Raw genomic sequence first — 20000 nt, 5'->3', positions numbered from 1 at the left:
GAAGTTCTCCAATCATCTCTACTTCTTGTTTTGCGCACGGAAGCTGTTCCAAAATGGGTTCCCCTTTCTTGTTAGTAACTTCCTTCAACCACGGATCACCTACAAGCAGTGCTCCAGTCTTACTGTGGAAGTCTTCAGGTGCACCAACGATCACATTTAAAGCGGTCAACGACGGAACGGTGCGAATCCTCATAGATTCACTCAATGCAGAATATGGAGCCAAGCAAAATGGTCCATCGGGAACAACGATTAACTCATTTCCTTGGAGCAAGTCTGCAATTGGCCCGAGTAAGACATCATACAACGATTGTAGAGAGTTAAGGAGGGATGGTAGAACTGTTTTCTCACTGATAGGTTTTTTGCTGCAAGACAGGTCATTGCGTAGTGGATCCAATGAACGATTCTCGCATCTGACACCATCCCCTACGCCGATCCCTTTAAAAATAGTTTCCATCAACAAATCAGCACTTCCATTCGCGATTTCACTTTGTCGAAAGGTGATCTTGCCGCCTTTTCTTAGCACCCAAAACGTGATCTTGTTCTCGTCAAGTGCCACAAAAACGGCTTGTGAATGTAAAACCTCTAATGCAGCTGTAAGAGTTTGATTCGGAGCAAGTGCAGAAAATGACTGAGGGTCGATGCCGTATTGATCTTTCAAAATATCCATCAAAGCCTGTGCTCGACCTTTCTCAGCAGCATACAAAGCTTCTTCAATCTCTCCATTCTTTAAAAGTGTCCTCCACAAAGCAGTGTATGACACGCGAAAATAATCACGAAAGCTTATTTTCAATTCATCTTCTGACTTCAGACTATGCCTTGTTTTATTAAATTGTTTTATACTTGAACGATAACAACTGAGTGCATTACTCAAGGAACCCAACAATTCATGATCACGACCTTGCGAATACCACGCGATTCCCTGTCCTACACAGTTTCCAATTTCCTTGAAAATACTAAGACTGTGTTCATGGTACTCCATGGCTTCCTTAAAATTACCTAGATTGCAATAGGCATTTCCCAGATTTCCATAGGCTGATCCCTCCCCAGCCCTATCCCCTACTTCTTTAGCAATACTAAGATGTTCTTCGTAGTACTCAATGGCTTGTTTAAAATTACCTAAAATGCGAGAGGCATTTCCCAGATTTCCATAGGCTGATCCCTCCCCAGCCCTATTCCCTACTTCTTTAACAATAGTAAAACATTTTTCGTAGTACTCAATGGCTTGTTTAAAATAACCTACATTGCAATAGGCATTTCCCAAGTTTCCATAGGTTGATCCCTCTCCAGCCCTATTACCTACTTCTTTAGCAATACTAAGATGTTTTTCGTAGTACTCAATGGCTTGTTTAAAATTACCTAGACTGTGATAGGCATTTCCCAGATTTCCATTAGCTAATCCCTCCCCAGCCCTATTACCTACTTCTTTAGCAATACTAAGATGTTTTTCGTAGTACTCAATGGCTTGTTTAAAATTACCTAGACTGCCATAGGCAATTCCCAGATTTCCATATGCTAATCCCTCCCCATCCCTATCACCTACTTCTTTAGCAATATTAAGATGTTTTTCGTAGTACTCAATGGCTTGTTTAAAATTACCTAGACTAATCCACGCATTCCCCAGATTTCCGTAGGCTGATCCCTCCCCAGCCCTATCCCCTACTTCTTTAGCAATACTAAGATGCTTTTCGTAGTACTCAATGGCTTGTTTAAAATTACCTAGACTACACCACGCATTTCCCAAATTTCCATAGCCTGATCCCTCCCCAGCCCTATTCCCTACTTCTTTAGCAATACTAAGAAGTTTTTCGTAGTACTCAATGGCTTGTTTAAAATTACCTAGACTAAGATAGCAATTTCCCAGATTTCCATAGGCTGATCCCTCCCCAGCCTTATTACCTACTTCTTTAGCAATACTAAGATGTTTTTCGCAGTACTCAATGGCTTGTTTAAAATTACCCAACTTGCCATAAGCATTTCCCAGATTTCCATACGCTGATCCCTCCCCAGCCCTATTCCCTACTTCTTTAGCAATACTAAGATGTTTTTCGTAGTACTCAATGGCTTGTTTAAAATTACCTAGACTAAGATAGCAATTTCCCAGACTTCCACAGGCTGATCCCTCCTCAGCCCTATTCCCTACGTCTTTAGCAATACTAAGATGTTTTTCGCAGTACTCAATGGCTTGTTTAAAATTACCCAGGTTGCGATAAACATTTCCAAGATTTCCAGAGGCTAACCCCTCCCTAGCCCTGTCCCCTATTTCTTTTGCAATACTAAGATGTTTTTCGTAGTACTCCATGGCTTCCTTAAAATTACCTAGATTGCAATAGGCCTCTCCCAGATTTCCATAGGCTGATCCCTCCCCAGCCCTATCCCCTACTTCTTTAGCAATACTAAGATGTTTTTCGTAGTACTCAATGGCTTGTTTAAAATTACCTAGAATGCAATAGGCATTTCCCAGATATCCATAGGCTGATCCCTCCCCAGCCCTATTCCCTACTTCTTTAACAATAGTAAAATATTTTTCGTAGTACTTAATGCCTTGTTTAAAATAACCTACATTGCAATAGGCATTTCCCAAGTTTCCATAGGTTGATCCCTCTCCAGCCCTATTACCTACTTCTTTAGCAATACTAAGATGTTTTTCGTAGTACTCAATGGCTTCTTTAAAATTACCTAGGCTATGATAGGCATTCCCCAGATTTCCATTAGCTAATCCCTCCCCAGCCCTATTACCTACTTCTTTAGCAATACTAAGATGTTTTTCGTAGTACTCAATGGCTTGTTTAAAATTACCTAGACTAAGATAGCAATTTCCCAGATTTCCATAGGCTGATCCCTCCCCATCCCTATTACCTACTTCTTTAGCAATATTAAGATTTTTTTTGCAGTACTTAATGGCTCGTTTAAAATTACCAAGACTAATCCACGCATTTCCCAGATTTCCGTAGGCTCCTCCCTCCCCATCCCTATTACCTACTTTTTTAGCAATATTAAGATGTTTTTCGTAGTACTCAATGGCTTGTTTAAAATTACCTAGACTAAACCACGCATTTCCCAGATTTCCATAGGCTGATCCCTCCCCAGCCCTATCCCCTACTTCTTTAGCAATACTAAGATGTTTTTCGTAGTACTCAATGGCTTGTTTAAAATTACCTAGACTAAGATAGCAATTTCCCAGATTTCCATAGGCTGATCCCTCCCCAGCCCTATTACTTACTTCTTTAGCAATACTAAGATGTTTTTCGCAGTACTCTATGGCTTCTTTAAAATTACCCAGGTCGTGATAAGCATTTCCCAGATTTCCATAGGCTGATCCCTCTCCAGCCCTATTTCCTACTTCTTTAGCAATACTAAGATGTTTTTCGTAGTACTCAATGGCTTGTTTAAAATTACCTAGACTATGATAGCAATTTCCCAGACTTCCACAGGCTGATCCCTCCCCAGCCCTATTCCCTACGTCTTTAGCAATACTAAGATGTTTTTCGTAGTACTCAATGGCTTGTTTAAAATTACCCAGGTTGTGATAAGCATTTCCAAGATTTCCGGAGGCTAACCCCTCCCCAGCCCTATCCCCTACTTCTTTTGCAATACTAAGATGTTTTTCGTAGTACTCAATGGCTTGTTTAAAATTGCCTAGACTAAGATACGCATTTCCCAAATTTCCATAGGCTGATCCCTCCCCAGCTCCATCCCCTACTTCTTTAGCAATACGAAGATGTTTTTTGTAGTACTCGATGGCGTGTTTAAAATTACCTAGACTAAGATACGCATTTCCCAGATTTCTATAGGTTGATCCCTCCCCAGCCTTGCAGCCTATTTCTATGAAAATATGTAATGCTTGTGCATATTTTTTTATGGCCTGTTGACAATCAGGTAGGTTGAGGTAAGCACCGCCGAGATGAAAATGAGCAACTCCTTCATGATATCTGTCTTCTACACTTATTGCAATGGCAAGCGCTAGCATTTGCTGCTCTACAGCCTCCAACTTCCTATCTACCATTCTTCAATAACCAAATGACAATTAAAACGTTTTCGATGAGATGATCCAATTTCGAATCAAGGATGAAGCTGGAAGGAAAGAAAAATAAAGACGCTTGATGTTTAATTTCCTTTTTAGCTTTGAGACGAGAACGTTTTTCTCACCCTATCCCCTCCCTGGGTGGTTAGTTAAGGGGTGGTATCAACGGGTTAACACGGCGCATTCGCCCTCACCTTTGCTGGAAATAAATCACGATTCTAAATAAAATAATCCATTTGTTTTGTTAGCAAATTGTGGCCAAAATATGGCAAAAATCTTGATTTCATTTTCTTGACGTGTTCCCAGGAAACAGAGCTGCACCTTGGCAATGCGCTCTTTGAGTTTAAGTAACAGAGCGAGAAGCATAAAGTAATAAGAGGTTATGGATGACTGCAGCTTACTAACAACTCCAAATCACACGCTCCTTTTTTTCAGAAGTCAACCACTGAGCAAAACAGTTCTGCTTTACTTGCTTAATCATCATACAAATAAAATCAAATAACTCATCGAGTTCGGCAGTTGCAAAATTAGGATCGCGTTGGCAATGAAAACCGAGTGAGCTAGAATGCCGGCACAATAGTGAACTAACGCTTTGAAAAGAACAAGAGCTTTAAATATTCCCTCTGAAAAATTGCTTCTTGAATCTTTACGCATTCATGCAACCTTGTTTTGCATTTGACTTACCAATTGCTATATGACAAAACGCGTTTCGTTTAATCGGAGGTCTAAACGTCACTTATCACTAAGAACCCAGCACAATGACAACTTAAGCAAAGAAGAACTTAAGGGAGAGGACTCGTCATAAAATGTCCTATTCATTTATTTGATCATAGTTGACTAGGTGTTCACAGTAGTTTATGCTTTTATGTTTTAAAAGAACAATTACCTTACATGTCTACATGTTGAGTTTTAAACGCACGAACACCCCTCCCCCCACAAACACACCCACAAACACAGAATATGTTAATATAATTGGAAATTAGAGGAGCTCTTTTTTTGAGAGGAGCGACCAATTATACTCCACACGAAGGGAATTACCTGTACAGTTGGAGAACAAGGTGCTGGATTCTTTATTTATTTGTTTACTTATTTATTTATTCATTTATTTTTAAAGCAATAGCGGTTCCCATTTCTTTCGCTTTGTTGTATCTTCCTTCTCTTCTTCCTATATTGTAGATGCCGTAAGTATGCTTCGAAAGTTGGCTTTCGTTCTTTAAATTTACACAGCCATATGAAATGTTTGGTTGTCAAAAAACAAAAGTTAATTAATTTGCAAATTGTATTTAGAGGTATCTGGCCTCAGTCCCGAGCAAGTATCTACCTGAGAAGTATATTCTTTACTGACAACTTTACAGGCTTGCATCCAGGAAAAAACCTTATTCCAAAAACAATGGCTTTTGCTACATTTCCAAAATAAATGAAAGAGGCTTTCTTACCATGTTGATAGAAGGTGCATTTTTCGTTATCTATACGCCCTATTTTCTTAAGAAAACTATTAGTTGAAAGTCCTCGACGTAGGAATTTAAAATTAAAGACTATAAGTTTCGAACTCTTGGTACATGTAAAGGGCAAGACATAGGCTGCTTTCCAGTTGACTTTGTTACCGGGTTCAAGATTAATTTCTTTGTGCCATTTTTCTTGACTTAGGGTTGGTATTTCACTTTTTATTGATACTAACTTCTTATAAACCAATCTAGAGGGTTTTGAGTTTTTTAGAAATTTTGAAAGAAAGCTCTCATAACTAGCATTATATAGACCTTTGACTTTGCCTACGGAGATAATTAGTTGCCAAAATTATTCCGTAATAACTTAAGGGAAGAACTTGAAGGTTATATTTGTCTTGAAAAGCAGTCAAAGGTAAAAACGCAAGGGAATCATTTAGGATGTGCTTAAACTTCGGTTATACCTTTAAGCGACCAGTCTTGGAAAAAAACTGGTCTATTTTCAATTCTTATGTGTGAGTTATACCATAGATGTGAAGATAAAAACTGTGCTCTGATGTCAAGTTTTCGGTGAAGGAGGCTTCACACCTAATTTCAAGAATTTCTTTGATGAAAGGGTCTGAGACCTCAATGAAGCAGCGCGCGTCCTTCCTAGTAAGGTTTCCTAAAAATATCGTCTTTCCTCCATGTGACTGAAGTTCCAAGTAAAAAAAATAACTTCCAGCTGCTACTGTTTTCAGGTGTTTTCAGGATCAAGATATTTTTTAATCCAAGATGATTTAAGAAATGTATGAAAAGACTCTATATCAATCATTTTAAGTCCTCCTTCAGAAAAGTCGTTTATCATAACATTTCTTTTTATTTTATCCTCTTTTTCGTCCCATTAACGCCTGTGTCGCAAATGGAGGTTGGGTGCTCAAGGATCCGGGGACCGGTACCAACGACCCAAACCCAGGTCGGTGGAACACCCCATAAGCTTGCCTTACACGCAACCCGGCCACAAGCCCCACCCGCCATGCCGAAAGGACCTCCAGGTTGGACAACCCGGAGCAATGGGGGCTCGTGGCCATTCAGCCACAGCCCCCCAAGGGACCAGACCTGAGGCACCCAACTCCAGCTAAAAGCGAAGTCAATGCACTACCCGCTAAACCAACTGACTGGACCTCTGGGTCAGAACGCCAATAGGTGTGCAGATATACTGTTGGTAAGCATCACTCGACTACTGGCCAAAACTCTTGATGAGGTGATCCGGAAGTCCCCAAGCCGCAAATGTAGTGGCCGCACCAATCCCGTAGCTGTGACCCGAGTAAGAACCACGATATCCCGCAGAGTGTAAAATAGACTGCACCATGGAGGACAGCCGCTGCCGAGTTAAGGGACGACCGTCCACAAAGCAAAACAGCGGCCCTGGAGACAGGCCCTGCAGAGCCAAGAAGTTACCAAGGGCCACCACTAGGCAAATAGGGAACTTAAGCACACGTGTTTTTGAGACGCGGACGGCAACCGGAAGTGAGCTGTTTTCCCTTTTGACTTGTCTTCACACAACCACATTTACATCGCCAAGTATCTTTTCTCCATTAGAGATGATGAGTATAAAACTCTTGGGGACAGCACTGCTCTGGAACGCAAAATGTTCCCTTCCGGTTGCCGTCCGCGTCTCAAAAAAGCGCGAGCTTAAGCTCCCTAATAACCCTGTTACCACGGCCTACGTAGATGACAGCCAACGCAGAAGGGGTCAGTCTTAGAGGCCTTAATGTGGAAAACAAGTAGGATCCACCAACGCATCCGCTTGTACGTCACTAACCGCTAGATGGTGAACTCGCCTGCATGCAAGAAACCAAAAAACCCAAGGCAACATGCTGCCCAGAGCATGATATGGTCATGCAACTTCAAGTCTAAGGAACGCTGAATGATCTGAAGGAGATCAATCGTAATCGGGAGGCGAGTCAGGATGTCGAACCCTGTACACGCTTTATACCCCTCAATAAACGCTGCAGCTGTAGACAGTTGACAGGGGGATCAGGCAAACCATTTTCAATGTGAAGGGACCGCACTACACTGAGGTACCCCTCGATGGATAAGTGATGAAGGTTATCGGCCAACAGTGATGCAAAACGCATAAGTGACTGTTTGTGGGTTGGCACAAGGGCCCCCTCTGGACTCAAAAGGCCCTCCTGACGGCAGAACTCGGCATAGCGACTCTGGGCGGATAAGTAAACCCGACGTGCAGATGGAGCAAGGCCCTGAGTGAGAAAAAACTGGCATCTGCCTGTCAAGTAACTTGCAGCGCTGTCAGGAGAGCTGGAGGAATTGGTGTTGGAGTTTCTGCGGCTTGTGGGGCTAGGTGCCAAAAGCGCTGAGGCTGGAAACGAGAGGGAGAATCCGCAACAAGGTTAGCTTTTCCACAAACTGATGACGCTGTAGAAGAAAATGAATGGCGCACTGTCAACAATGCCAAGTAACGCAACAAAACCATTAAGTCTGCATCTCTGGAGGTACCTGACGACAATACAGCCACCACAGACTCGTTATCACATAGGAACTCGACCCGCCGCGAAGACCACTGAGAACCCCACAAATGAGCTGCCACAACAATTGGAAACAGTTCCTTACAATCAATAGATAGAGGTTGTTGACAAGCCGACCATGCACCAAAGAACCATTGGCTATTGAAAATCGCTCCAAAGCCCAGGGAGTCTGCGGCATCTGAAGAGACTTGGAAGTCAGGGAGAGGGGCCCAAGCAGGCATCAAAAAGAAACTAAGACCGTCCCAGCTCTGAAACAGTTCCCGTGACCAAGTCAGGTCCAGATGAAACTCCCGGTTTAGCCGAATAGGGTGGTCGTCACAACTGAATGTACATAACAAGTTAATCATCCGTCGTAGAAATGTCCTCCCCTGGGGGGCAATCGTACAAACATGATGAAGTTGACAAATAAGGGACTCCAACTCGCGACGTTTGCAGAAACACTTAGCATACCATGTATCTAACAGTGCAATGATCCATCTCTCTTCTCCACCAGCAGCCGGGCCTGTAGTGTCATTGAGTCCAGCTCAATGCCGAGGATGGCTAGGCGTGTAGTGAGGCCCTCCAGCTTCCATGGGTGAAGGGGGAGGCCGAGGATGGAGCACAGCCGGATGCACGCCTGCAAGTTGTAGTGACAGTCCGTAGAGGCTGGCGGACCCAATGTCATAAAATCATCCAAGTAATGGCGAAGTATCCATTCCACCGTGTCTGCAATGGAGGTAAAGATGTATGGAGCCGAGCGTAGTCCAAAGGGAAGAGCCATGTCCACGTAATATTTATCACGCCACTTCATGCACAAGAGGGAACGATCCTGCTGGTGGATGGCCACATTGCGGCCAGTTGTCCTAATGGACGACTGAGTTGTAGAGGTCCAACTCAAAAAAAGTCAAGAAACTATACTTACCTGTTTTCTTTGGTAATTAATAACCTAAGTGCTCTAAAAAATAAGTAGCTCTTACAGAAAGTAAAATAAAATATCATTTTGTTTACGTTGTGTGTTTGATTTCGTCGTGCGAGGTGCCGCCATTAAATTCCATGTGAGTCCTGCTGTACAACATAATAGCAGGCTCACGATATCGCACGTGCCTGTTAGTCACGTTTCAGCGAGTTTCAGCGCTTTTCTTCAAGCGTCATGTCTTTTTCTCAGTCGACACTTACTAGCTTTTTAAAGAGGTCAGCACCGGAAACACATGATGCAGATGATGGTACTAGCAATGATGTTCATTCCAAAAAGAAAAAAAGCGAAGATAACAAGAAAAAGTATGAAACGAAGCGCATAAGAAAGTTTCAACCAGCGTGGCAGAAAGAGTTCGATTGGGTTGAATTCTACGAGCTAAAATGAAATATGAAGTTTATATATTACCCTTTAGTATTGTTGTGGTTGTCTATTTTTGGACAAGTAGTTTTGTGGTTCGGACAAGCAAAATACACATTGTACTTGTCCCAAGGGAAAAGTGAATTGAAAAGAAAGTTTCTTGCCCTGGAAGTGGGCGACAAGACTGGGGTTGCGAAAGGGGCAGCTAACCTTGGGGTGATCCCCATCACATGAGCTGCAGACATGGCGGAAGTGGCATTCCCCAAATGGCCAACGGCAAAGCCCATAATTACACGAGGAGTGGAAGGGGTGGGAGAACTGTAGCCTCGACTAGTAGACGTGGTTTTAGATGAAGAGCCGACCAACTGATGACTGGGAGAGCGAGCTGGAGACCGCAGATGAAAATTAGTCACCAGTTGCTGCCGCATCCCTACGAAAGGCCAGATCGTATTCCAACCACGCCCGATTTAGAGAATGACGAGCCGTTTGGATTATCAACAGTTTGTATTTTGTGAGGTCTGACCATCGGTGAGGGTGAGCTGCACACATCACCATCTGATAAATTGTGAAAGCCTCCGGCTATGTCAGAATATTCGAAATTTCCACTAGCCGACGTTTTCGAGAAACCAGCAACTTGCCGTCCAAAAAGGTATGCCGTTCCTGATCAATCGCGCGAAGGCTGGCCGACAACAAGTCAGCCAGGTCCACAAACCGACCACTGGTAATTTTAGAGACCAATTTGACAGGGATTGGCGCATGTCCCGAGCCTACAACAAACGCTTTCTCGAGAGATGGTGGCACAAAAACGAACTCCCCAAGCCTGATGAAATGCTAGCATGAGCCGACATAACCGGGAAAGAGAATGAATCCACGAGGCAGGACGAGTTGGAGCAAGAGATAGCAGGCACGGGAGGAAATGTAGAAACAAATGACGGTATCCTCAACGTACCTGATGACGCCGCATAAGAGCCAGCCACGACCATTGCAGCACTGGAGCTAACACTCGTAACAGCCGGTGGAGCACTTGATACAGGAGTAGAGTTGTCCCGAATCGCCACAATAATAGTGGGCAGTGAATTCCCGAGGGCTGTCGCCACGGCCGATGCTATCTCATCAGAAAGCGAGGAGGGTGTTCCCGCCGTAACCACCACCGATGCTACAGACGATGAAGGGGAACAAGTACAAGCGGTGGAGACGAAACCAGCTGCCAAGCTGTTGTTAGTTTAGCGTGGAAGAACCATGACTGACTCGCGAAGATCACGAAAAAACGAGCGACAGCACATGCTCAGGAGACCGGGAGGAGATACAGAAACACTACAGGTCTAAGGGAAAAAGACATCCGACCAACACGATCTCTATGCGACAGTAAAACAGCGCAAAAACTCGAAAAGAAATACTTGGAAGCACACGAGCGCCAACAAACTGAACGCTGAGCCAAGCAAAACCACGAGGACATGCGAAGGCGCACGCATAATATGCAAAATAACTGCTGACCACTAGAACTGCCAGAAGACGCCACGGAAAAGCCCCACATGCAAATAACACACGCACATGCTAAAAACGCTGCAGGCACACCCCCAAAATACTGATAAACCCTAACGCTAACGCCATGCAACGCAACACCACGCCACGCCAGACAAACTGTGCAACTTGCCCCTGGTCGTTAACTAAGTTAAATTGCATTTAACCCTATTAAAAATTTATAAAAGAGCACGTTTATCTCTTTACTTGCTTTATGGCCTGTTTGAAGTGGCGCAAGTATATACACCAATTGTGATACCGCAAGACATTTAATGACTGTAATTTTCCCAAGCAGACTTCCAAATTCATAAATGCACGCCAAGGATCAGCGGTTCACTGAGCAAGTTAGAGAATTTACTTGTAGCTATTGGAGCTTTAAAATTACAAACTGTGAAACATCATTAAGTCCATCAAATGTAGAAAGGAATTGCATTGTCTTTGGGTAAGACATTGACATGATACTTTATGTTCGAAGCCTTTTTGACGGGGAAGGGGCAGGGGCATTGAGGTCTATTAGAGACTGTAAACTCCCCTTCCCCTAAAAAATTACGTTAAATCGCTTCAAAATAAATTGCTGACGCGTGCATGATATGGACTAAACTTATTTATGTTATAGTCAGGTATTTGTGGATGCCTTGGTTGTGAATAACACATACATGTATCCTCTAGTTCATCTTTTTGGCTTAAATAAAAGAGATCCAGATTCCCCCCCCCCCCCCCCCCCTCCCAAATTATAAATAACATCGTCCGTAAGTGGATGGTAATACATCCCAACAGAGGACTTAAGGTAACTGAAGAGACCAGAAAGAAAGATTTTGCTATCAAATGTATAAGTTGTATCGACAAGGCGGGACAGTGAACTGTCACAAATAAACAATAGCGACAATTAAATAGTCATGTAGCGATGGAGTTTTCGAATAACTTAAAAAAGAACAAGAAAGTGTGCGATAAAAACTAAAGTTTACCACGAAGCAGGACGTAAGCTAATACCAATCAATGATTTACTTCTCCACTGATGAGAATTTAGATATACTTCAAGTGCTACTATGACCAAAAATCAATTCTCCTTTTTCTTTGGATTTCAAAACTATGTTAGCTAAACACTACGTGACCCAAGTTTTAAGCCTTGATTTACAAAAGACGCCTGTTTATTTTAACTAGAATTTTCCAATTTAATGGTCCGCGATTACTAATTTTGAAATTTTTGAGAGAGCTGGATCGAGGAGAAAATAACGTCAAAGACTCATGAATTTAAGAATGCAATGGGTCTGTACGAGGCTTAATTAATATGCAGCACCGGAGTTTCGGGCTTTCAGACTTTTAAACTAGTGTTTTGCATATAAAATGAACTGCATTTTAAGCTGGTGAGAAAATGATGTCACTTTCCCTAGATCCAACCCTCTGATGTCCCATCGGTCAGTTTTGAACTTAAGAATTGGCGGACCGTGAAATCTAAAATTTACACTCAAAGTAAAAAGCCTTTGGATAAATATCCAAGCTCAAAATTTTGCCACTGAGGTGTTACGCAAACACACTGAAAATCTAAAGAAAACAAGGAAATGATTTTTTGATCATAGTAGCACTTTAACTGCAGCGCGGCTGAAACTTTTGTTCAATTCAAACAAGCGTAACGGTTGTTTTGTAAAGCCTGCAGGTCTAGGATATTGTTAATTCGTCCTGAATTTCAATCAGCCTTTGGCGAACCGGTATAGTCAAGCAAACATCGCTAGTTTCAATACTCTTGAAGTATTAAAGTATTTACAATCATTAGGACGAACTTGAAAATTACTGACCTTTTTTCCACAGTGAGTCACTCAGGAAGACACAGCATAGTAATTACAGCACGACCAAAGAACGAAATCTGCAGTCTGATTTAATAAAAAGGAAAAAAAAAGAAACACGAATAACAAAATGGAAATACTCTTTTTCCTTGGAATGGTCCGTACCTCACAAATTGCTTTCTTTGCCTCAATGTACTAGAAACATACATTTCGTTTCCGTTCCTTTGTTACAGTGTGAAACTAATCTAAAACATTTAGCATGAATTAAACTTTAAAAAGAAACTCACGCTTTTTTTTTTTTAATCGAGTTCTAAGATACAGTGATATGGTGACACGGTTATTTTTTGATAAGCTTAGCAAACAGAAGAGCATCTTTTGAGCCAACCTGATCTTGACTAACAATCTGACCATAAATGTTTTGTTTCAAAGTAGCAAAGTTCGGATAGAATTGATTGCTCCTATGGAGTACTTAACTTACCTTTTGCAAATAATTTAAAAGACTGCGTTTAAACAATACAGAGATTACAGAAGAACAAGAAAACACTTTTGGAAGAATCTTGTTTACTTGGCGAATGCACGGAAAGTTATTTGTTCAGTTGCAGTTTTGAATATAAAGCGGAAATCATTCTATTATCAGCTCTGTGATATCACGTTGTTTTGACTCCAGCATTATCACAAATAAACGGAAAATGAAATTATGCCCGGTATTAAAAGATAAAAGAAAAAACGTCTCCGGCTTTAAAAATACCCAAAGATTTAGATATGAGCCTTAATGTCGGTACACACGAGGGAGCTTGCCCCCGCAGCACGCTCCTGCAACACACTCCCGGAGCAAAGCTCCCTCGTCTGCACCAACGATTTCTAGCGAAAAATATGTTGAGCAACAAAACTTTTGCCCTCCAGGGGCAAATCTGTTGTACGAGTCTGTTTCAGGAACAAGCTACCTCGTGTGTACTGAAAATTTCTTGCCGTGACATGACGTGTCTCAAGTTGGCCAATCAAATTGGCTTATTTTTTCATCCACAACAGTTCCCATGCCCCAATCGGGGTGTTTCATCACTCAGCTCCCTCGTCGTGTCCTTCGTGTGTACTGGTTGGGGTACTTACCCGGGAGCGTGTTTCGGGAGCGTGTTTCAGGAGCAAGCTCCCTCGTGTGTACCGGCCTTTACTGCCAGTAAACATGCACATCTAGCTAAACTGAACCAGCACGCTTATTTATTTATTCTGCTCTCAGGTCTCAGGGCTTTACGGCAGGGTAAGTATCGAAAAAAACGAAGAACATAGCACGAAGCACCCAAAAGGTCGAAATCGAACTAAGCACCCTAACGAGGCCGAATCCCAACTCCAAAAGGAAGCACCGAATTTGCATTTAGAAGATCGCTTTGGCCATAGGGAAAAACCAAATTTGTTATTGTTGATCAGAATAAAAATCAACTTTCTACTAAAGATCGTCTTTCTGCTGTTTCTTACTATATCCTTGAGTTTAGAAAGTTGGTTAGGCAACAGTTTCGGAAACTGTTAGCCGTGATTGACATTTAATTAGCTTTCTGTCACTTTGTTCACAATGTAGAATTATATAGTTGACATTTGATCTTTGAAATTGTTCTTGTTTTTTGAAACTAGTGTACATCTGCGAGTACTGTGAAATAAAAACGGGTTTTGACTGTGATTACTGAGTGTCGAAAGTTACCACACGGAGGCAATTTTCGATAACAGAAAACCACTATGGTCTTTAAGAGCCAATTTCTGTAAATATCAGGAGGGAGGGGGCGTCTCTAAGGTAAACATTGGTCGAGTCATCACTGCCAGTATGACGTCACGTTTCGCTTGAATGAAATTCAAAATGGCGCGCAAATTGGCAATCGAAGAGACGTTAGAAAATGTAGGATTTTCGTTGGAAAAACTGATTCAATTTCTGTAATCGGTAATGGTGAAGTTTCTACTATATTTAGTTAGTTAAATTTGGTATTTTCTGTGAGCCAAAAACATTCAATACCTCGATAATTTGACTGAAACTTGCTACCAACAAGGAATTTTATCGAGCAAGTCTGTTAGCCGGTTGACCTTTCGAGGACAAGAACACAGCGACGCACTGTTGTTTTGACACAGGAATAGGAGGTTCGGCAAAAGATATGCTGGGCTTTGTGTACTCCGAATTTCAGCCCTCCAGCGCTTGTGGTTCTTCATATCAATCCCTTCAAAGTTGGAGTGGCCGTGGAGAAAGAGGCGCCGCGATACGGTGTAAGTTCCTGCCTAATTAAGCTTAAGGAAAAAAAATATAATTTACATTTTAAAGCAAATACTGTAAACTTAAGTCTAACCTTAACATACTCTGCTATTTCTAAAACCAGACTTTTGTCGTTTATGAGGTGAAAGTGTGCATCAAACTGAAGTATATTAATTTTTACTCTAGTGAGAATTTGTTGCAATAGAGATTTTGGTGGGAAGGAAAAATGTTACTTCTTTCCACATAGGTACAGTATTTCAACACCATTTGCTGTGTTTGGTTTTGAAAGGACAACCTTAAGATTGTCCTGGGTTGTTTTTGAACTTGAGAATGTTGCTGTCCATGGAAAGATAGCTGGAAGGATAGATTGAAAGGTTGTATATACTGTACATCAGTGTGCTGAGGCACCCCATAAGCATAACATCCCTCACCTACATGTATGTTTACTGAAGGGCTGCATTCTTTCAGAAGCTCGTTTAAACCTTCACTAAAAATCCCTGCTGTTAATTTTGAAATGGTCAAACCATATTTGCCTTGTGGTTCATCAACTGCATAATTTGATCTGGGAATGGAATGGTCATATTCATCTTGTACTTGAATATGTTCTTTGGCAAGATCAGACTAGCTTGATGGATTTGAACATCCTTGTTTTTCTTGAAACATAGTTTTTGCTTCCTTGTATTCGGCCTCTATTTTGACAGATTTCAAAAAGAAAGGCTGACATGACATACATATGTAAGGCACCATAGAACCATTACAAGGTTCTGTAGATATACATGTATATAGGTCATTGTGCAAAATTGTTTTATTTCCATTTGTTCATCTAAAAAGTTGCATGCCATTGTAAACAGTTTATCAAATACTCTTATTTTTGTCTTTTACAGGGAATGTCACTGGAAAGGCAAACCTCATTACTGCATTGTGAACATATCACAACACATGGATTTACCTTCAGAATGCCACGCTGGGTATCACTTCGGGATTTTGACGAACTTTTTCCCTTTGCAGGCTTGTGCCCCCTGGATGATACACTGATGTAATGCTTATCACAGGGCAACCCTAAAACCAGGAATCTGGAAACTGGAATCACAGTACAATACAGAGAGTAAAAACTATCCTAAACATTCATAAAAGCTAACCTTAGGCCTAATTAGGCCTAAACAAACGTTTTTAGGCCTAATTAGGCCTAAGGTTAGCTTTTATGAATGTTTAGGATAGTTTTTACTCTCTGTATTGTACTGTGATTCCGGATTCCGGATTCCGGGTTTTAGGGTTGCCCCTTATCACATACCCTGAGATTCTTAAAATTTTCTGTATTACCTGATAAGTCATGAGGGCTACATTTGATTTCATATTGCCCAATCATGCTATCAAATTTACGACATCCTGCCTCATTTTTACACCTCGATAGACAACATTGCACACCTCCAATTAAACGTCCATTCATAATTACAGCCCCATTTATTTCATTTAATGGTGTGAAATCATGTAGAGGTTTACCACGGCTTGATAACCAGTAAAAATCACTTGTTAAATTTAATTTACAATTAACTTGTGATCTCAAGTCAAATATAGTAGCAATTGGTGCAAAGGTAAAAGAATGCGACTTTCCTGTTATATCTTCAACTAAAATAGATGACTCAAATCTTTTTTACCTAAAAAACATACTCAGGAGAAATGCTGGGTGGTGAAATTCAAGCAGGTTTAAAGCAGGATAACTCCACAGGAGACCAAGGCAAAGATAAAAAATTGGAAAAAACAATGGCATTTCTGTAGTTTGTTTCTAGCTTGCATCAAAGTTTTCCCCTACTGCTATTACACTAACTACAAATGAAACTACCAACAATGGATAGGGAAGGGCAGATGTGATCAAAATGAGAGCAGTGGGAACTAGGTACATAGGTGCAGAACAATAAGCTTATCATTCACAACCAGTTTTTGAGTTGTATCAATATTTAACAAAATGCTATGAAAAAGAAAAAGGCACTTGAGCATAATAATGGAAAGTAAAAACTTTGATGTTAGACTCCAAAAATCTTGCACCAGAGAAAATTTAGATAGTTGCTTGACATTTAAACAAGTCTTATAAACTGGGTGGTCAAACAGAGACAAAAATAATTTCAAAATAATAGCAGTAGGAAATAATGTTGTCTGTCCAGTAAATAATTCAGAGTTCCACTGTACTTATATATCTGCTTTGAGCATATTTTGTACAACATTTCCGAGAAAAGTAGCACACCGATTGTCACAATAACACAAATTAAAGTGAAAACAGAATACAATAAATTAAGGTTGGTGTTGTAGACTGGTCTTACTTTGAATTGTAATAAAAACATGCACAACAAAAGAGAGAGCAACCTTCCCAACACACTCAAATTTGGAACAATTTTATTTTTCACCACAATTGCTTGTAATCTCGCAATCTGATTGGATAATTTGCTGTTGTTGATAAGAGTCTAGACAACGCTGCTCTCGTCATGCTTGCGTCAATGTGTCACGCAATGTAATAGCCAATCAGGAGCGCTCATTTTGGGAAATAAACCAATTATATTGCGAGAAAGTTATAGACAACGCTTGCTATTTCTTTGAGTTGTGATTTTGGTCACGCTCTGAAATAAAAACTTTCTTTGGCGTTGAATATTGTGGTAAAAAACAAATCGAAAGTGGTTCATTGTTGTCTGTACTCTTATCGACAACGATATTCGTCATCACAGTGGTCAAAAGTTGTTGTAGACTCACTCCGCTACGCCTCGTGAGTCCACAACATTTTGACCACTGTGATGATGAATATCATTGTCGATAAGAGTACAGACAACGCTGAACCACTTTCGATTGGTTAAGTAGAGCATGTGCCATGCTCCAGTGGAGTGAACCTTAATTTTATTGTCTAGAACATGAGAATTGGATGGGATGTAAAGACTAAGAGGAAGCCTTGAAAAGTTGAGAAAGGCTTTGGAAATAGCAGCAATAACAACATGAAAACCCACAAAATAGAAAATGTAATGACATCCTTGAGGAAAAAGCCAAGTTAAGTCAAAGAGTGAGTCATAAAGCAAACATGTTGCCACCATTAACATAAAAAATGCAATATTTTTGTTCATTTTCAATTTTTTAATATTTACAACTACAGTATATTTTCACTAAATTATTTTAATTGTACTCTATTATATTCTACTTTATTTCACTGAACGTTTGTTAAGTATATCCACAATATGTATATGTTGTTCACTTTGATTATTAAATACATGTACATATATTTTTAACAGAGAATTGATAGGGCCAACCAGCACCAAACCAAATACAGACTAGAGAAACTGACAGCAATTTAATTTAACCAGAGGCACTCGATACAATGATTGCAACTACCAGAAAATTCAATCACTGCAAAAACTCAACTCTGCTGCACTCAAAAACCGGAACAACAGATGCCACATGCACAAACGGCAAAAGCCAACAGAAATTCACACAAAAAGGCAACAAAAATTGCAACAGACTCTAACAAAGCCAACAAATTGCAACAGACACTAATAAAACCAAACGAAATTCGCCACAAAAAGCCAAAAACAGCAACTTAACGTAACTGAAATGCCAATAATATTTGTGAACGTGCTTAACAACTGACAAAAGAAGCACTCCAGAACAGAGAAACTGGTTGAAATCGAAAAAACAACAACACCTCGACACGCAAACAGATTGATATGAAGAACGGCTTATTCAACCAGCACGTAATGACACAGAATTGAAGCGTGTATTATCAAGGAATAAAACCTCCTATTTTGAAGAACATTGGTTCAACCGTTTTCAGAAAAAAGGTGGATGTTTTAGACAACTTATGACTGTCCCGAAGGCAAGCTGGCGGTCCCGCCACTGAACCCGCGACAAATACAACAAAATTACAGAAACACGCTCTCACAAAACAAGAAACAGTTTACATACAAAGACAATAACAATAGCAAAGAGTTCACACTTACGATCAATTAGCGGACAAAAGCGATATTAGCGTTGGAATTAGCCTTATTGACCTCTGTTGTCCTTCCCTTAATGGCGTCCCCACGCTGATAGCGGGAGCAAGCCAAGCGAAGCGCTCTTCGTTGCTATGTGACGTCACACTGGCAGTGATGAGTCGGTCAAGGATAGTCATTGAAAACAATAGAGTCGCCCCCTCCCTCCTGGTAAATATCGAGGATCCGTGGTCACTCGTCAAATTTCGAATTTCTTTATATTTTGCCTAATTAACACCTATAGTGAGTTATTTTCGAAAATAGTATCCAAAGATCTCGAAGCGCTTATTTTTTTCTGAAATCGAGGGAAGTTCCAAAAACGCCATTTTAGCGCCATGTCACTTCCAGAAATAAGTTCAAATGGTGCATTTTGTTATTGCTCGTGTACATAAACGCGATCACAGCTATCAACGCAATTTGGGCATATCGCAACACATTTCTTGGTCTTTCCAAAGCATAAACTTATTTTGGAAAAGCTGCTAGTAATTATCTGTTTTTGGCTGTTAGAAAGATCCTCGAAAGATCCTAGTATGATCTTTAAGGATCTTGTCAAAGATTTTATTAAGAACCTTTCAAGGATCCTTTTAAGATCCTTGTAAGATCCTCAGTCACTCTTTGAGGATCTTTAAGGATTCTTTTGAGGATCTTTCCAAGATTTTGTGTGTGGATCTTGGTAAGATCTTTGCAAGATCCTGATAATTTCCTCAAGGATCTTGAGGAAGTATCCCAAGAGTCCTCAATGTTAGAAAATCTTTGAAGATCCTTTAAAGATCCTTCAAGGATCCTGCGAAGATCCTATGAGGATCCTTCAAGGATCTTGGCAAGAAAAGCTAAGATCTTTAAGGATCTTCAAGGATCCTAGGTAGGATCCTTGAGGATTCGGAAAAAGATCCTTAGAAAGATCCTCAAAAAGATCTTTGAGGAGTCTTTAAGGATCTTCAAAGATCCTTCAAAGATTTTCACCAGGGATCGGTACGGCGATTTCCAAACGACGTTACACTCGTTGTAAACTGCTTCTTTCTACCAGCTATCACCTTTTTTAAAAAGATATATATGATGCGATGATATTAATTCCGATTTAGCTACCATTTTAGCGTGCAGAAACATTTCTGTGTCTTTTACCCCTAAGGGATATTTGTTACATTATTGCGTGACGTGATGTTGACC

The 20000-nt window shown here is 40.8% G+C and overlaps 1 protein-coding gene and 1 long non-coding RNA gene across 2 annotated transcripts in view; one reads left to right on the top strand and one right to left on the bottom strand.

Moving 5' to 3' along the window:
• LOC137976318 (tetratricopeptide repeat protein 28-like) overlaps positions 1-20000 on the bottom strand; it is a 31425-nt gene that overhangs the window by 4275 nt on the left and 7150 nt on the right. The window contains exons 2-3 of the mRNA XM_068823617.1: positions 12618-12692; positions 1-4071 (exon numbers count right to left, since the gene is read on the bottom strand). The exon at positions 1-4071 is cut by the window's left edge and continues 526 nt beyond it. Of these exons, the coding sequence (XP_068679718.1) occupies positions 1-4003 (4003 nt within the window). The 5' untranslated portion in view covers positions 4004-4071; positions 12618-12692. The remainder of the gene's footprint in view (positions 4072-12617; positions 12693-20000) is intronic.
• LOC137976322 (uncharacterized) lies at positions 14345-17135 on the top strand. The gene is made up of 2 exons (XR_011117747.1): positions 14345-14846; positions 15717-17135. It is a non-coding gene; the product is annotated as an uncharacterized lncRNA (long non-coding RNA).

The sequence above is a fragment of the Montipora foliosa genome, chromosome 11 (assembly GCF_036669935.1).
Source record: "Montipora foliosa isolate CH-2021 chromosome 11, ASM3666993v2, whole genome shotgun sequence".
NCBI classification, from domain to species: Eukaryota; Metazoa; Cnidaria; class Anthozoa; order Scleractinia; family Acroporidae; genus Montipora; species Montipora foliosa.
The sequence above is the reverse complement of the archived record's forward strand: the minus strand, read 5'-3'. Positions and strand labels throughout refer to the sequence as shown.